The 16,479-nt window shown below is 40.9% G+C and overlaps 1 protein-coding gene across 1 annotated transcript in view; it reads right to left on the bottom strand.

Annotated features, from left to right (window-relative positions):
• COL6A6 (collagen type VI alpha 6 chain) overlaps positions 1–16,479 on the bottom strand; it is an 84,277-nt gene that overhangs the window by 43,175 nt on the left and 24,623 nt on the right. The window contains exons 7-15 of the mRNA XM_059729355.1: positions 15,735–16,310; positions 12,004–12,570; positions 9,546–9,895; positions 9,378–9,456; positions 6,331–6,476; positions 4,650–4,742; positions 2,653–2,706; positions 515–586; positions 392–418 (exon numbers count right to left, since the gene is read on the bottom strand). Of these exons, the coding sequence (XP_059585338.1) occupies positions 392–418; positions 515–586; positions 2,653–2,706; positions 4,650–4,742; positions 6,331–6,476; positions 9,378–9,456; positions 9,546–9,895; positions 12,004–12,570; positions 15,735–16,310 (1,964 nt within the window). The remainder of the gene's footprint in view (positions 1–391; positions 419–514; positions 587–2,652; positions 2,707–4,649; positions 4,743–6,330; positions 6,477–9,377; positions 9,457–9,545; positions 9,896–12,003; positions 12,571–15,734; positions 16,311–16,479) is intronic.

Here is a 16,479-nt window from a genome sequence, read left to right on the forward strand (position 1 = left end):
GTAAGGGGCATTTCATATTATATTTGAAATAATATGTTCATATTTTGGTATTTCCATGTACATTTTTACAATCTTACTGCCAAAAACAAATGTGCATCCTGATACATGTTAAACACAAATAGATCATTTGTAACATTGGTCCTGGTCAATTAAGACAGGGGGGTTTTTTCTATCAAACCCAAACAATAATGACCCAATAGAGAAAGACTGCAAAAGTCAGCCTTCAAGTAGAATCACATAATAATAAAGATCTTTAATCTTAAGGATGCTTAAATATGGTGAAAGATACTCTGTGTTTTCTCCATCTCTTTGTTGCACTAGCATCTCTTATTTATACTTCCAACCACCTGAAACAACCAGAGTTAAGGAAATAAGCATATCAGTACTGTACCTTTTGACCACCTATTCCTTGGCTCCCCTGAAAAAGATTTAAAATAAGAAGTATTAGTTTAAATAAGGTAACCAAAACTAAATACAAAGAACGTTATGCTGTGAGTTTTCAGTAAAGACCTACCTTAACGCCTTTTACTCCTTGACAGCCCTGAGTGCCTATTTCTCCTCTTGGTCCAGTCGGTCCTCTTGGACCCTAGGGAGAGTGGAATGACAACACATCTCAGTCAATCCTACTTACTATATGAAATATGACATTTGTAAGGACTAGGATATACATGACATTGGGGGTAGAGCATGTTCAATGCAAATGCAAACCATCTTCTAAAGCACCTCTTCTCTGCTGAAAATAATTGATCTGAATTTTTTTCAAAAGCTTAGAATTTGCTAAGATTTGAGCACATTTTCAAAAGGATAGCAAAAGTCACATACTTGATCCCAAAGAATTAGCTTCAAGCCCATCCACCAAAAGATAGAAGCACTAGGATTTAGCCATTAAATAGAAGTAGAACATTTTAAAATGTTTACTTAACATACCTGGTAACAACAGGATTGGGCAGCTGAAACTTTCCAAATAAAATTTAGCCTCAGGCTAAATTGTCCCACTAAGGGCCATTTCAGCCCAAACAGGTGAAATTTGGCAAAGTTAAAACAACAGAAATAAAGCTCTCCCAGTAAAAACTGCTAGACAACCATAACTATATGCATTGCTACCCAATTTTTCATTCAGCAAGATAATGTATATTCATTAATATGAGTATTGAAGCATTGAATAATTTGCATGGATTCCAATTTCTGAACCCTCACGCTTAATTTCTTATGATTGGAGAGGGTGGATTCTATTTCTTCTTTGCCTGTTATTTTCCATGCTTTGAAACAGAAGAAAATTGACACTGAAACTACCTTTTCGTTTTTAGCAGGTCTGACTCACTGCAAGGTAAGTCGAACTAAGTGAAGGACATTAAAAAAAACACTAAACATAGGTAATTCAAAGATTAATCATATTCATCCAAAGATGAATTGTATTACAAGATATATAAGGTATGTAAATCCAATTATTTATTAATGGATTTACATGTATCAATTTTACAGTGTTTTCTAGTGTCTGTCTCAGGCTGTGTGCTTTTAATCTTAGAAGCCCACAAGCAAAAGAGATTAAATAACTGCAACCTATAGTGAACGCTTGCTCTTCACATTATTGAAGAGGTTTTTTATATGGTTAGATAACCTCCTACCTAACTGGGCTATGATTTAAATGTGCATCTGCACCAGTCTGCAGATTTCGTCCTGGAAGCACTGGTACAAAATAGGCACATAGGGCATAAACAGACACTGCCCAATGAAGTAAATCAGCTGTGCTGGGATGTGTCCCAGCACAGCTAATCTGCTTCATTGGGCAAAACAGACATCATCCACTATCCCACAGGGTCAGGCCCCTATCACTCTGGGAGTGCCTGGGGTCTGATCCTGCAGGACAATACGTGGGGCAACCATCTGCAAATGGGGGAACTCTGGGTCTCCCCACTAGCAGAGAAGTGCCTGCAAGTGGGTTTTCCCACTTGCAGAGGTGTGCCTTGAGTCTGGGCATGTATCTCTACAAACAGGGGAATTCCGGCTTTCCCGACTAGCAAAGAAGCACCCAGAGATGTGCAGGGTGCACATTTCTGCAAACATTGGGAAACACTGTCCCCAGGGAAACCTGGTGTTTTGTCATTGCAGAAATATATGCCTGGAGTATCTCAAATGGCTTCAGAGCTCCCAGGGGTCCAGTGACCCCATCCCACATGCCCCAGGAATGGGAATTCCTGGGGTGCACAGCATGGAGCCTCTGAACCCTGAGAGTGCTTGCCCCGAGCTACTGGAGAGCATGGGCCATTCGGGGCTGCCAATGCTCTCTCACCTTAAATCAAACAGACATGTGCCACCAAACAGTGTAACAATTTGATATCACCTATGTCATGACCACAGATGTTGGGCATTCATGGCAGAACAAGGGGCATAACAATGTTTATGGGGGCACAAAGGTAACATTTGTTTATGCCTATAATTCATGTGGCAGCACTTGCCTACATACTCTTTTGTTTTTACTTATATGATGAGCAGGTAAAAAGATATGTGAAACTAGACACAGCAGGTTATGAGATGCTCTTTTCATGTTGATCCCAGCCGCCACCTCCCCCCCCCCCCCACAAAAAAATTAGTATGGATGTTTAATTTTAAAATATTTTTCCCAATGCTATACAGCCAAGTGCAATGACTTACTGGATCTCCTTCTTCTCCTGAGTGTCCAGGACTGCCTTTTGGGCCTGGTAGTCCCTGAAATTAAGACAGCAAAGGAAAAGATAAATATTTTCAAGCAGAAAAAAATAATATTAACTATTAAGGACTGTCCAGATGGAGTCCTTTATCTAGGCATGGGTAAAAGTTGGCAACGGGCAGTTTCAATTCACAGGTTACAAATAAACTTTCATTGGTTGGCTGTATATTCACAAGCATTATTCACAAATGTTGAAGAAATGGATTCAGGGAACAGACAGCAGATTAAATGGATACCTGTCAGGATTGGATTATCTTGATTTCTTTTGTGCATTTAATATTTATCAAAAACATATTATCTTACTTTTCACATAGTTGGACATGTATTTATCAAGAATTTGTGTAAAATTATTTCCCAAAGGGCACAGCTTCTTTCAGAAATTCTAAAAGGGAATCAATTAATTGAAATTCTAGAGGATTAGACATTACTATAAAGTGTTAAATTTTGAAATATTTGTGTAAATATTTGTATGAATAAAATGTATAAATAAAATACATGACAATTTTATCTAAAGTATCGATAAAGCAACAGGAGAAAAATATTTATCTTTGATCTTCACTACTGTCTAGAACTGTGTTACAGATCTGTGATATTACTTTCTATTTAGTTTGATATTGAACTTTATCTGATCATACTCGCTATAATAACATTACTCATTACTTAAGGGATCATGGCTCCTTCAGAGTGACATGAGATATATCTAACGTTTGAATACTTGTGTTTGTCTCTGACTTTCTGAATGCTTTAGAAGCCAAGTAAACTCTTATTAATACAAATAAACCAACCCACAGGTCTAATTTTGTTCGTTTTTCATAAATAGCTCCCTGATGCACTGAAAAAAGTACATGCAAATATCAAGAGCTTTACTGAGTTTATCCTTTATTCAGATTCCGACAGATTTTGCATATATATCTGTTGCCAATGATACCCCCAAGAGAAAAACTGCAGACCTTCCAACCCAGAGCTGGTCTCATCCCTTCTTGGTAGGTTGGTGAAAATGTTTTACTTGCCTTCCTTTACCTCTAGCATGACTTATCTTGTAAGTATAATTCCACAAAACCGGTCTGTGGGTTTGTGGGTGAATAATGTGATTCCTTAAATATTTATTTCCTCTAAAATTACTAACAGTATCTTCTAAGATGTAAAGCAGTTAGCATAAGTGAAAAGTACTGCTATATACACGGGGAGGATAGATATGAAGGGTGAGAAACAGGGGCAGGACTCAGTAAGCTCAATATCTAGCTCTGCCACAGACTTCCTTGTAGGACTCCAGGCAAGTCATTTTGGATTCAACCTTTCAAAACTTACAGGCTGCCCACCTTGAGTTATCTAAAAAAACCCAGACGTTCGAAGGGCACGGGGAGTCAGTGCTTTTGGGACCCTGGCCCTGTGAGGTTCGTCTGGTTGGACACCCAGCAACCAAGTCACCCAAAATCATTTACCACTTTAAATGTTACATTTTGATTTCTCTATGCTTCAATTCCCTATATGTAATACGGGGTTAAGATCCCTTTTTCCTACTTTTTTTTCCCTACATTTTAAACTCTTTAGAGCGGGCTTTCTTTTATGGGGTTGCATAATATCTGGCAACATTCTTACCTAATCTTAGCTGGGTCCTCCAGGGGCTACCAAAATACAATTAGTGATAGTAATAAGATGGGATCAGAACAGAAAAATAATGCAACCTTTATCATCAATCCTATGTGCTAAATTGCAAAACAGCAGCATCATATCAGGGAAACCTGTTTTTATCTCCTGATAGTAAAAGATCTCACAGAACAACAGCCACTAAGGATTACAAGAGAAGTGCTATTATTTTTTGGTATTCCGCCAAGTGAAATAAATGTAAGCAAAGGCAATACAAGATCAAACTATGCTTGAATGTTTCTAGATGTGGTTGGTTCCTTGCAGTTCCTATGAAGTATCACACAAACATTCTTACCTTCTCTCTTTTACTTCCTGGCTGTCCAGCAGGACCCCTGTTTCCACTGCACTTACAGAAGACACAGCAGCATTTCCTTTCAGCAACAGCATTCTTGAAAAACAGAAAAACAACTGTGTGAGATACTTTGGTTGTCAGGAACATCCTTCTACCTGCTACCAGCCCCACTAAGAGCTTCGTATGCAATTCAAAAGGACTATAATGGGACCTTACGCTAAATATGCTAGATTCTTTGTAGCTACCTGGTTCCAGCCCTACCTGGTAGGTAGCCTGGCCCAGGTCTAAATTAGAGCTGTGTCCGGACTGCTGTACTTTACACCATTTGCTCATTACTCCCAGGGACCATTCTAATCGGAAAGAATTGTTAATCTTCTGAACACACTTTCTTGAGCTATTCCTTCCTGCACTGAGACCCACAAAGTGGGAGAGCTCCAATGCCATCTACGTTTATGCAGATGATGGGGTATTTCAGCTGAGGGATGCTTCATTAATGAGAACCAGTCAGATTCTGCAAAGCAGGGCAAACCTACCAGAAAAACTTGCCCTCTGAGACTATTCTGCTAATCTTAGCAGAATAGCTTTATTCAGTCCTTGAGGGAAATGAATAAGGCCTTTATAATGGGTCAACTTGGCAAAAGGTAGCCAGTGGAGTCCCCCAGGTTTCGGTACTTGGATCAGTGTTTTTCAACATTTTTATCAATTATTTGGATGTGGGGGTGAAAAGCATGCTAGCAAAGTTTGCCGGTGACACTAAGCTGTGGGGAAGTGTGGGTACGCATCAAGATAAGCTGACAATCCAGGCGGAGCTAGATAGATTAGTTAGATGTGCGGACCAGAACCAGATGCTGTTCAACACTGAGAAGTGTAAAGTGCTCCATCTGGGGAGGAAAAATCTGCAACAAACTTAGAGGCTCAGAGGTGCTACACTAGATAGCACCACATCCAAAAGGGACCTGGGGGTTATAATTAACCATAAAATGAATATGAGCCACCAGTGTGATGCTACAGAACAAACAATACGTTGGCATGCATCAACTGGTGCATCTCAAGCAAAACTAAGGAAGTTATTTTCCCACACTACTCGGCATTGGTGAGGCTGCCGCTGGAGTAGTGCATCCAGTTCTGGGCTCTGCACTTCAAGAAGGATGTGGAAAAGCTTGAGAGAGCCCAGAGAAGAGCCACTCATATGATTAGAGGCCTGAAGAACAAGCCATATGATGAAAAGCTGACAGTTATGGGAATGTTCAGCCTAGAAAAGTGTAGATTTCAGGGGGATTTGGTGGCAGCTTACAAATATATCAGAGGTGAGCATCAAGGGCTAGCCAAACAATTACTCACTGAAGTGCCCCAGGAGAAAACCAGGAGCAACAGTCATAAACGCCTAGAAGAAGGTTTCAGACTGGATATAAGGAAAAACTCCTTCATAGCTTGTGTGACCAGACTCTGGAATAGGTTCCCAGCAGGGGTGGTGCAGGCACCTACCTTGGAGATCTTCAAAAAGAGACTGGATACACACCTTGGCTTATCTGACCCCAGCAGTTTTTCTGCCCAGAGAAGGGGGGCTGGACCTGATGATCACCCAAGGTCCTTTCCAGCCCTAAACTTCTGTAAATTTGTAAAGGCCTTAATCTGAGATCTAACTAGACACACTGATGCTTCTGTGATTCTGTGAATGACTTACCACATACTTGGACAGCAGGTTCATAATATTACTCATGTCAATATTTAACTGAGTCCTATATTCAAATCCTTTTCCAAATTCAATGAATTGAAGCTCGTGAATGTTAGAGACTCCTTCCAGAGCAATGGTTATCAGTGCATCCAATCCTGTTTAAGAACATTGATTACCAAAGTAAGAAAGTCCTACATTTATCCAAGAAAAAACCTTTATTCAGTTGATAGGAACCACAGGCACATAATTTAATCTTATTATAAGAGTATAAAATAAAGGTCATAGATTACAGCATACAATTTATTTCTCATTTTTGCACTTTACTGTAATCAGTCCATAATTAATGTATGGAAAATAAATGGCTAATAGTGGGCACATTTACATGCACCAATTTAAGGTGCTTTGGCCTGATATAAGGTGCATTAAGGGCACATGCCTACACATACATGCTCTTAATGTGTCTTAAAAATAGTGATTTTAGGTTATTCACACCTATATTTGATACCTGCAAAAGCAAAAGCAAAAGCAAAAGCAGGTATCAAATATAGGTGTGAATAGCAAAAATGCATTAATGCACATGTAGGTGTGCTAAGGTGCATTAGTGCTATATATGGACTGACTTGGGACTAACTTTAGTCCCATGTCAGTCCGCGCGCATGGCGTTAATGCATTTTAATGTGTGCATGAGTAGACTCGAGCTAAATCACCTTACTGAGCATTAAGCTAATGTGCATTAAATTTAGGCACACCTAAATGCATGTGTAGACATGCCCAATGTCAATCAATAATAAGTAGCAGTCTAGTAACAAATTCTTTGAATAAAGCATGACCTTCAAAGACAGTGTCACTGCTGTGATGGTCAGTAGTGCTGTGCAAATCTTCGGTCCCTCATTTGATTCGGCAGAGATTCGGCCTGATTCTGTGGCCGAATCTCCAAATCTGAAATGAATAAGGAAACCCTTTAATCTCTCCGAATCAAGTCAGAACCCTCCAAATAGATTCGGAGAGATTTGGAAAGATTTGGATATTTGGACACAGACACAGCTTTAAATGTTTTTTGTTTTGTTTTTTTTTTTACATACTTCAAGGTAACAGGTGGCCCATGAATGCTGCAATGCTGGGGCAGATGGAGCGTCCCACAGGAGCATGGTGGGGTCCCCAGCGCACTCAGCAGTAGACCCAGAAATGGACAAGAAGCACTTTTGGTCTACTTCAGGGTCTGCAGGGGAGCAGAGGGCCATGCCCCCCAAGCTCGGCAACTGGTCCCTCCTGGGTTTGAGGTGGCACCCAGGTTCCCCCCATGGCCAAATGCTGAGCTGGGAAGGCATGGCCCCCTCCCGTGCACTCCGTGTTGTACCCGGAAATGGATCGGAAGTACTTCCAGTCCACTTCCAGGTTTGCTGCCGAGCATGTAGGGGGTCCCACCATGTTCCTGTGGGATGCTCCAGCATTGCAGCATTCACGAGTTGTACCAGGTACCTTGAGGTATGTAGAAAAAACATTTAAAGCTGTGTCTATGTCCGAATTGCTGATTCTCTGAATCGGCATCAAATCTGTGGATTCAGCCAAATCAAATCTGGGACAGTGATTTGAATTAACTAATTGAATCACTGTCCCTGATTCAGGCCGAATCTGAATTGAATATGGCCCATTTTGCACACCCCTAATGCTCAGCACAATTATTCACAGGACACATTCTTAATCTTCCTGAAAATTTTTTTTTCTGAAAAATAAAGTCTTTTTACTGAAATGAGAAAGACATGTTGGGCTAGATCTTTATCTTATTTAAATGCACCAAAGAAATACAATGAAAACAAAGGAGCCAGACTGATCCATGAGGAACTGGGCCATAAATGTAATTAAGAAGACTGTTGAGTTTAGATTGCGTTGTCTTTGGCAGTGCTGAAATGCGCAACGAAAGAGGTGCTGAAAAGTTGTATTGTACTTTGGAATGTTTTTTGCAATGCATGTCTGAACGTGTAATGTGTAAATGGATGCTGGCTGGGTTTAGAGACATTACTAGTACCACATCCTGGTGTTGTTCTGGCTGCCCGTCAGTAGTCAGGACAGTCACTTTCATTTTGTGTACTGGCAGCTGTGCCCAGTCAGGTTGCTCAGTGTGCTTCCACATATGATGGGATAATCTAGCTTCTTATAGGCTTCACTTAAATCATTTAGGGCTTAAAATTAAAGGACAAAAATCCTATCAATCTCAGTAGCCTTTGGATCACATCTCTAAAATTTCAGCCAACTTACTTGCCACATTTTGTTGTTACCAGTTCAGTCCTAAGGAATCAGCAATACAAACAAATTGTGATGATATAGGAAAACAGAAATGGAAAACAGAAACAATAAATCACACCGACATTGTAAGACAAGAAGTAGCTCTGGTGATAGACTTAAAATAGACTTAAAAGTATAAGGGGAGGGAAATAAAGCAAAGCAGGCAAGCATTTATCCTGAACTGGAGAAGTACTACTTTATTTATCTACTACAAAATGTATTTACTGCATATCTGGATACAATGGCCAGAAGTTTCCAAAGCAGCATAACCCCATGCATAGGTCCAGATAGTTGAAAGAGCCTGACTTATTTATATGCCAAAGCAATTTGCCAGTTTTAAAACAGCTCATCATACTGGGTGCATGCGAGCAGTTTTGAAAGCCTGGCCCTCAATTATAGCTATAAGTCAGACCACAGCCTTTTGGAAAATATACCCCAATTGCAAGTACTGAACACTTTCATGCTTTTACATTTGTTATTTGACACTGTATCACTTGGGGGTGAATATGGGTCATCACATCTATACTCATATTTTTAAAAACTTTATTGCAAAGCAAATGTTGACAAACAGTTAGGATTTAATAATCAGATTATGGTGGGACTCTCTCTAGCAGCATGTGATCTAGTACGTCAGTTGCAATGCAACTACTAAAAAGGGGACATATAGACATGATGAAACAGGACCTGATTTTTCAGCTTTTGAGATGAGTAATGCACTTATTGATTTTTAAAAATAATTTTAATAGTTTCAATATTTTCTTTCTATAAAGTACCTTTTTTTCTGAGTTCTTCTGATTTTTGCTCAAGTACTTCCACCTCATCATCCAAGCCATCTGAAAAAACAAGCATCACCTAAGGAAGAACAGAGAGTTTGAAAAAAACAGGTCAGAAACAGGTTGGTCTTTTTCTTAAAGTTATTTTGGGATAAAGAGCTACGTTACCTTACTTCGTCTTTGATCATCAGACTTGTTTTCAAATGTTTGCCAAAGCAGCTCCAGGAAGCTGACATCGAGATGGGATGACCCATTGACCACAACATTTGTCAGGCTGTTTAGGATTTCTTGACTATCAATGCGGAATTTTGTGGACACCAGCTTGTCTGTGTTCTTCACTTGAACCGCCACACTGCTCTGTGTGCCTGTCTCTTTACTGCAGCTCACGCTGCTTGGGGATGTGAGGGCTCGCAGAATCTCTTGAAGATATGCTTTCAGCTGGGATTGTCCATGAAACAAATTATGTCCTCGCTGTTGTGAAGAGATATCAAATCCCAGGACGATATCCACAAAACAAACTATTGCAGGGAAGTGTGAAAAAGAAAATAGGCTAATTAACTTGCGCACTATTTTGAGGGGAGAAAAAGATGCACTTAAGACAGACGCACAGAAATCAAGGTTCAGACAAAGAAATTACTTTCTTTTTCTCGATTACATTGGTAATCAATTGGAGCCAGTTAAACTTTATTGTTTTGAAGTCAAAGGAAGCTTTGCAATTTACTTAAATAGAAAAGCAAGGTTTAGTTTTATGTTATTCCCTACTCTCAGCTACACCTAGGAAAATTAAAATTTAATATTTTCATTGTGTGTTGTGGTTTAAAATGCTTTAAAAATTCATTAATGATATCCTACTTCGTATACCTAGAAGCAAGGTGGAAACTTGTTTCACATCTATGTCAGTACTAGCAAAGAGGCTGCAGCAATTTAAGCCAAAGCGATTTAAAGCAATGATATTTTGAAATATATTGTTTGAAACATAACACTTCAGAGCCTTATAAAAATAATTTAAAATGATGGGCTACTGCAACTTTTTTATTGAAAGTTATATTGCACTAAATAATAAATGGTGCTTGTTTAAATGGCACTACAGCCAGAGTGTCCTATCTGAATTTTGCAAAACTGCCATATGCAAACAAAACACCCCTCCAACACATTGAAAAATAAAGACTTGACCCCTGAAGCTTACTGCCTTGAGTAAGCCTTGAGTTTACTACCAGTGCTGTGTGAAGCTTCAGGTGCTGATTTCATTTGGAGGAGTTTTGACCTGATTCGGTAATCAAATCTTTTAATCCAAATCAAATGAGGGGACCAATTAAAAGGTCCAAATTGATTTGAAGCTCTCCAAATCAATTCAGAAAAGATTTGGACAGCTTCAGTGATTTGGGCAGTCCTTGCTTGCTGCAGCAGGGAGCTGGACCCGGACACCATGCCAGTAAGTAAGGGGTGAAGGAGTGGGGGCTGGAGGAGGAGGGAAGGGACCATGGGGGGACCCCCGCCAGACTCCATTCCCTGCCTGCTCTCCCAGCCCCCCTGAGCGCCCTCCGATTCTCACCCACTCTCCCAGCCCCACTCCCGTAGCTGCTCCACCCACCCCAGCTCCTGGTTGTTTAAAAAAAAGCCCCACACACCAGCTGCTGCTGGGTGGGAGGCAATCCCCGCTGCCCACCACTGCATGGGGGGCTCTGTCACAAGCCCCCAACCCCCACCTGCTCTCTCAACCCCCCCATGGCTGCCCTGCCTGCCCCAGCTCCCAGCCCTTTAAAAGAAAAACAATCCCCCCCCCCCCGCAGCTGCCTTGGGGTTTCTGGGGGCTCATGGTAGAGCCCCCCATGCAGTGTGGCACAGTGGGGGGCAGCAGGGATTGCCCCCCCCTCTGGCCTGGCAGCAGCTGGTGAGTCCGTTTTTGTTTTTAAAGAGCTAGAGCTGGAGCAGGCAGGGCAGCCATGGGTGGGGGGGCTCATGGCAGAATCCCCCCCATGCAGCATGGGACAGTGGGGGACAGCGAGGATCACCCCCCACCTGGCAACAGACAGTGGGTGCTGGCTTTTTATTTAAAGAGCTGGGACCTGGGGCAGGCAGGGCAGCCATTGACAGGGCAGGGAGGGCAGACAGGGAATGGGTCCTGTGTGATTCAGAGATTCGGCAGCAGCTGAATCTACAAATCAGATTCAGCAGAATCAATTCCAGACGGTGATTCGAATCACCGAATTGAATCACTGTCCCCTGAATCTAAATCCTAAGCAAATACAACTGCTTCGCACAGGCCTATTTAGTACTGCCAACCGTACAGATGGTCTGATAAAAACAATCACCAACAAAAATCCTTGCCTTAAACTTTCAGGACATTTATGAAACTTACTGTGAACTTTCATATATGACCAAACCAACATTTTCAAAATAGGAGCTTGGCGTTAGGATCCTAAGCCCGCACCTAAGTATTCCAATCAGTAATGTTTCACTAACACAACTTAGAAATAATAGGAGATAGAAAATTCAAATCTTGCTTGTTTAAAATTCCTCAGTGAGACTAGAAAGCAAAAGAAGTTTAAAGATATTTAATTTTAATGGTGGGATACAGACAAGAAGTTGGAAGTGAAATTCATGTTTCCCCCTGATTCATACTTACTTGCTTTATCCTTTTCACAGAAGTCATCAGCTAACCTTTTCTTGAGGCTTCTCAGCTGATTAACATCAGTAACACTGTATTTCCACTTGTCTGAAGTGCCAACTACTTGGGTAAGCGCTGGGTGATTTATCTGTCCAACGCCTATAGCATAGATTTTAATTCCTATATTTCTCAAAATTTCTGCTGGACCAGCGACATCATCACGTGAGTTTCCATCAGCAATTATCAGCAACCTTGTGAAATTCTCATGTATGCTTTCATGTCCTATCAATTCAAGGTAATGCTTTACTTTCTTAAGTGCGGCTCCAAAATACGGTTTAATTTCATCTTCTACCTCCCGTTTCATCCTTTCAATTGTATTCTGCACTGCTATTTTGTTTTCAGAGTCATCCGGCTTGAGTTCTTCCTTATATATACTGCTGTACTGAGCAAGGCCAACTCGTAAATGTTCAGAACTGTTGACATAATTGACAACTTCTTTCATGAAATCCTGCATTTCACTGAATTGCGTCATTGGGATGCTGCTAGTGTCAACCAAGAAAACTAGACTTCCTTTAATTTTGCATGCTGTAGTGAGAAAAAAGAAAGTTAGTTTATTATTTATATGGCTATCAAAATATATCAGATGCTCACAGGTGGATACAAAGAGTTTATATTAAAAAAGAGGTAAGGTTAGACAAGTAAGGACATACACAACGTAAAGTGGAGAGCAAGGCAAATCATATATTTGCATTGGTAGTTCTGCATTAGTGTTGCTGATTTCATTTTTTATGTAATATATGTATTATATTTGGGTATAAGTAATCATAATCTTACTCTTGTCTTTACTAAACACTAGTATGTAACCAGGACTAGACAGTTTTTACTGAAAAGCTCTGAAGGAACTCAAATGTCAAATTGCAGCATGTTTGGTAATAACATATAACCCATCTTTACAAACAGCCTTTGGCTTGTGCCAACAAAATATTTGCCTCCCAATGGGTGTCAGAGGTGATCCTGGGAACTACAAAGCAGTCAGTCACACTTCTATCCCTGGCAAATTGGTAGAATATATAATAAAAATAAAATTAGTAGTCACATGAACAAATATCATCTATCAGGGAAGAGTCAGCCTCGTATTTGTAAAGGGAAATCCTGTTTTACCAATCTACTGGAATTATTTGAGTGTGTTAATAAATTCATGGGCAAGGAATTCCAGTTGACAGTATGTATTTAGAGTTTCAAAAAAGCTTTAGACAAGGTTCCTCAAGAAAGGCTCTTTAAAGAATTAGTTGCTATGGGTTTGAAGTATAGGTTCTTTTGTGGATTGAAAGCTAGTTAAAAGACAAGACACAAAAGATAGGGTCAAAAATAATTATTTTTTGAGGGTAGAGGAAGGTCAATAATGGGGCTGCTCAGAGATCTGTAATGGGTCAGGTTTTGTTCAATATTTTCATAAATGACCTGGAACAGGGAGTGCATAGTCAAATCAGGAAGTTCTCAGATGATACTAAATTATTCCAGATGGTCAAGATGGTGGGGAGCGAGCTGCAGTGATGTCTCACAAAACTAAATGAGTGAGCAAAGAAGTGGCAGATGGACTTCACTGTTGATAAGTGCAAAGCAGTGTACATGGGGAATACAAAAACCTCCTCTATATGTATACAATGCTGGGATCTGAGGTAGGAAATACATGCAACACTTCAAGGCTGCAATCTCAATCGTAGCCAGAGTGAGAGGGGCAGAAACTCTTTCAAAAGAAGGGTGTTATAAGCCACACAGAACATACAGGGAGAAGCAAAGGGGATTCTGTACCTACACCGAATAAAGAGGAACTTGGAGGGAATTTCGGCAGCAGTGACACGAACATTTTTGCTAAGACCAACAGAACCTACAGGTGCTATGCAGTTTGCCCTCAAGTAGTTGGGTGGATTCAAAAGATACAACAAGCAGTAGGTTTCAGGAGCCCTGAACTTCCTTTGGATTGCCTCTATGGCAGTTAGAAATTTCCATGGTAACTGACTGAAGTGCTGCAAAAAAGGCCTGATTGACCTAGTCCTAGTAAATTATCTTCTGACTGAGACAGTGTCTAAATGTTTATACAGACTTATCAGGTGCCATTGAAGCTAGCTACTGAAACATCCAGAGTGCCTGCCTCTGAATTGTTTTACACCTGCCATATTCCTGAATATCCAAAGAGATCGCTGGACAATAGTAGTCCAGTGGTCCCATCAGATTTACCAGAAGTACCTCCTTTGTCATTCATTATTTACTATTTGCCATTGTTTATGCTTCTGTTAAAAAGTTAGCTGCCCAATCCATGGAGCAGATATAATATCATGTGATTTACACAATGAACACAACAGCACGTGTGGACTTTACACTAGATAGGTGGCACTGCATGTGAACTGTACAGAAGTTCAGGACAGTTAGATCTGTCTAAAAATGGCTGACCCAATCTTAGTTAACTGCACCTCCAAGGTGGTCTAACTTAGCTCAGGTCCAGCATGACTGATCTAACTGAATTTCTGCACAGTTCACAATGCAGCCCCAGCACTAGGAAAGTCCAGCTGTTGCCCTAGCCCCAGGGCTGTGATTTTCCTCCCCCCATCCTTGGCACTGGGCTATTTTTTGCTGCTCCCACAAAGGACAACTTCCCCCACTCCACAACCCCTCCCTCCCCCCATCCTCCAAGCTATTTCCAGTGCTAGTTTTTTCAGCATTCACCAGTGCCAGGAACCGAGGAAGTAAGTTGGGGCAGGGAGAGAGGCAGGCAGGATCGAGGGGTAGGTTCACCAGGGAAGTTGTATGTTTGGGGGTGGCAGGGTCATGGAGGGTAAAAATAGCCCCTGGGCCCAAGGGGTAGGGAAGAGAGTCACCCATCCCTCCAAATCCCTCCGAGAGCCCCTATGATCCTGCCAAAACCTTCTGGACCCCAGAAACCCCACTGCAGACCACACTGACCCCCTGATCCTCCCTGCAGACTCATCCTGGCCCTCTGATCCCCACCATGGACCCCGTCTGCCCCCCAATTACTCTGCAGACCCCACCTGCTCCCCTGATCTTCCTGTGGACCCCCTGATCACTCGCCCAAGCTTGCTTGCCCCCCCCCCACTATTGCCCCTCATCCTGACTTACCTTAGATCGGGTGGTTATTTTAAATTTGATCTAACCTCCCCAAATATCTGTACCCAGCCATAATGAACAGAAAAAAGCAAACAATTCACAAAAAACCCAAAGGCTGAAAACTGTTCACATGGGCTATTGTGAAAGTGAGTAAAGTGGGTATGAAAATACTACCAAGCTGGAATTCCCAATTCCATGGTAACCTTATCAGGCTATGGGGCTACAGCACGCCCCACCCACCTGAGTTCACAGCCATTACGCCAGCCTGAAAGAGCCCCAATGAAGCTGTCCCAGACTCATTCCTAGCATGTGGTCTTAGGTCCAATGGAGAGCAAGTGGAAGTTAGGGCTTGTCTCTTTGCAATATGATATAGTGCTTTGTAATATGGATAATTGTTCCCCAATGAGTAAAGCAATTGAACAAAACAACTATAGATACAATTATGTATGTAAAACAAAAACTTTCCTTTTTGCCCAGAATACATTTGTTAAACAAGAAAAGAATACCAAAGATAGCTATTCATTCTAGCCAAATTGGCAAGTGATTTTAATATTCAAGGCATGCATCTTATCTTTGTTATAAAATGATAAGAAAAGTCTACCATGAATAGAATAGTAAACACTTACGTGGTTTTGTATCATCACATACTTCTTTTGATAAATTGAAGGATATGTCTTTGAGCCCATCAAATGTATCCACATAGAAGCATTTGTTTTCCACTCCTGCCATCATCAAAAGTTCGTCATAATTTGCTGCTTCTATTCCAACTGCATAGATAATAATGCCTTTGTCCCTTAATTTCTGGGCTTCATCAGGAAGTTCTTGCTTATCATGAGATTTGCCATCAGTTATCACTATAAGAACCTGTGGAACTCCCTCGTTCATGCGACTGCCACGTGCCTTAATGAACAGAGTGCGTGAATGCTTAAGTGCACTGGCAGTGTATGTCGCACCTCCTATACGTTCGTCGTCCTGGATAGCTTTAATAATTTTGGATTTTGTACTGTATGTATTAAGATAAAAATTTGTTGTTGGGTCATCAGAATATTTTACAGCTCCAAACTGAACTCCGTCTGGGCCAACATCAGACTTGGTCACCAAGGCAATCATGAAGTCTTTCATGGTCTTGTATTCTGTTTCATCTATGCTTCCAGAACTGTCTATGACGAACACAATATCTAAACGTTGTATTCTTTTGCAGTCTGTAAAACAAACAAAAAACCAAAAAACCAAATAAATATCTCATGTCAAATCCTGTCAACTTTTTTATACCAGTCCATTTATATTCTAGCAAAGCTTGTGAATTTGGAACACTTTTTTTTTGTACCACTGACTCAGCCACCTAGTATGGCTAAGACCAAGATTACTGTT

This window comes from Alligator mississippiensis, chromosome 5 (genome assembly GCF_030867095.1).
Source record: "Alligator mississippiensis isolate rAllMis1 chromosome 5, rAllMis1, whole genome shotgun sequence".
Taxonomy (NCBI): Eukaryota; Metazoa; Chordata; order Crocodylia; family Alligatoridae; genus Alligator; species Alligator mississippiensis.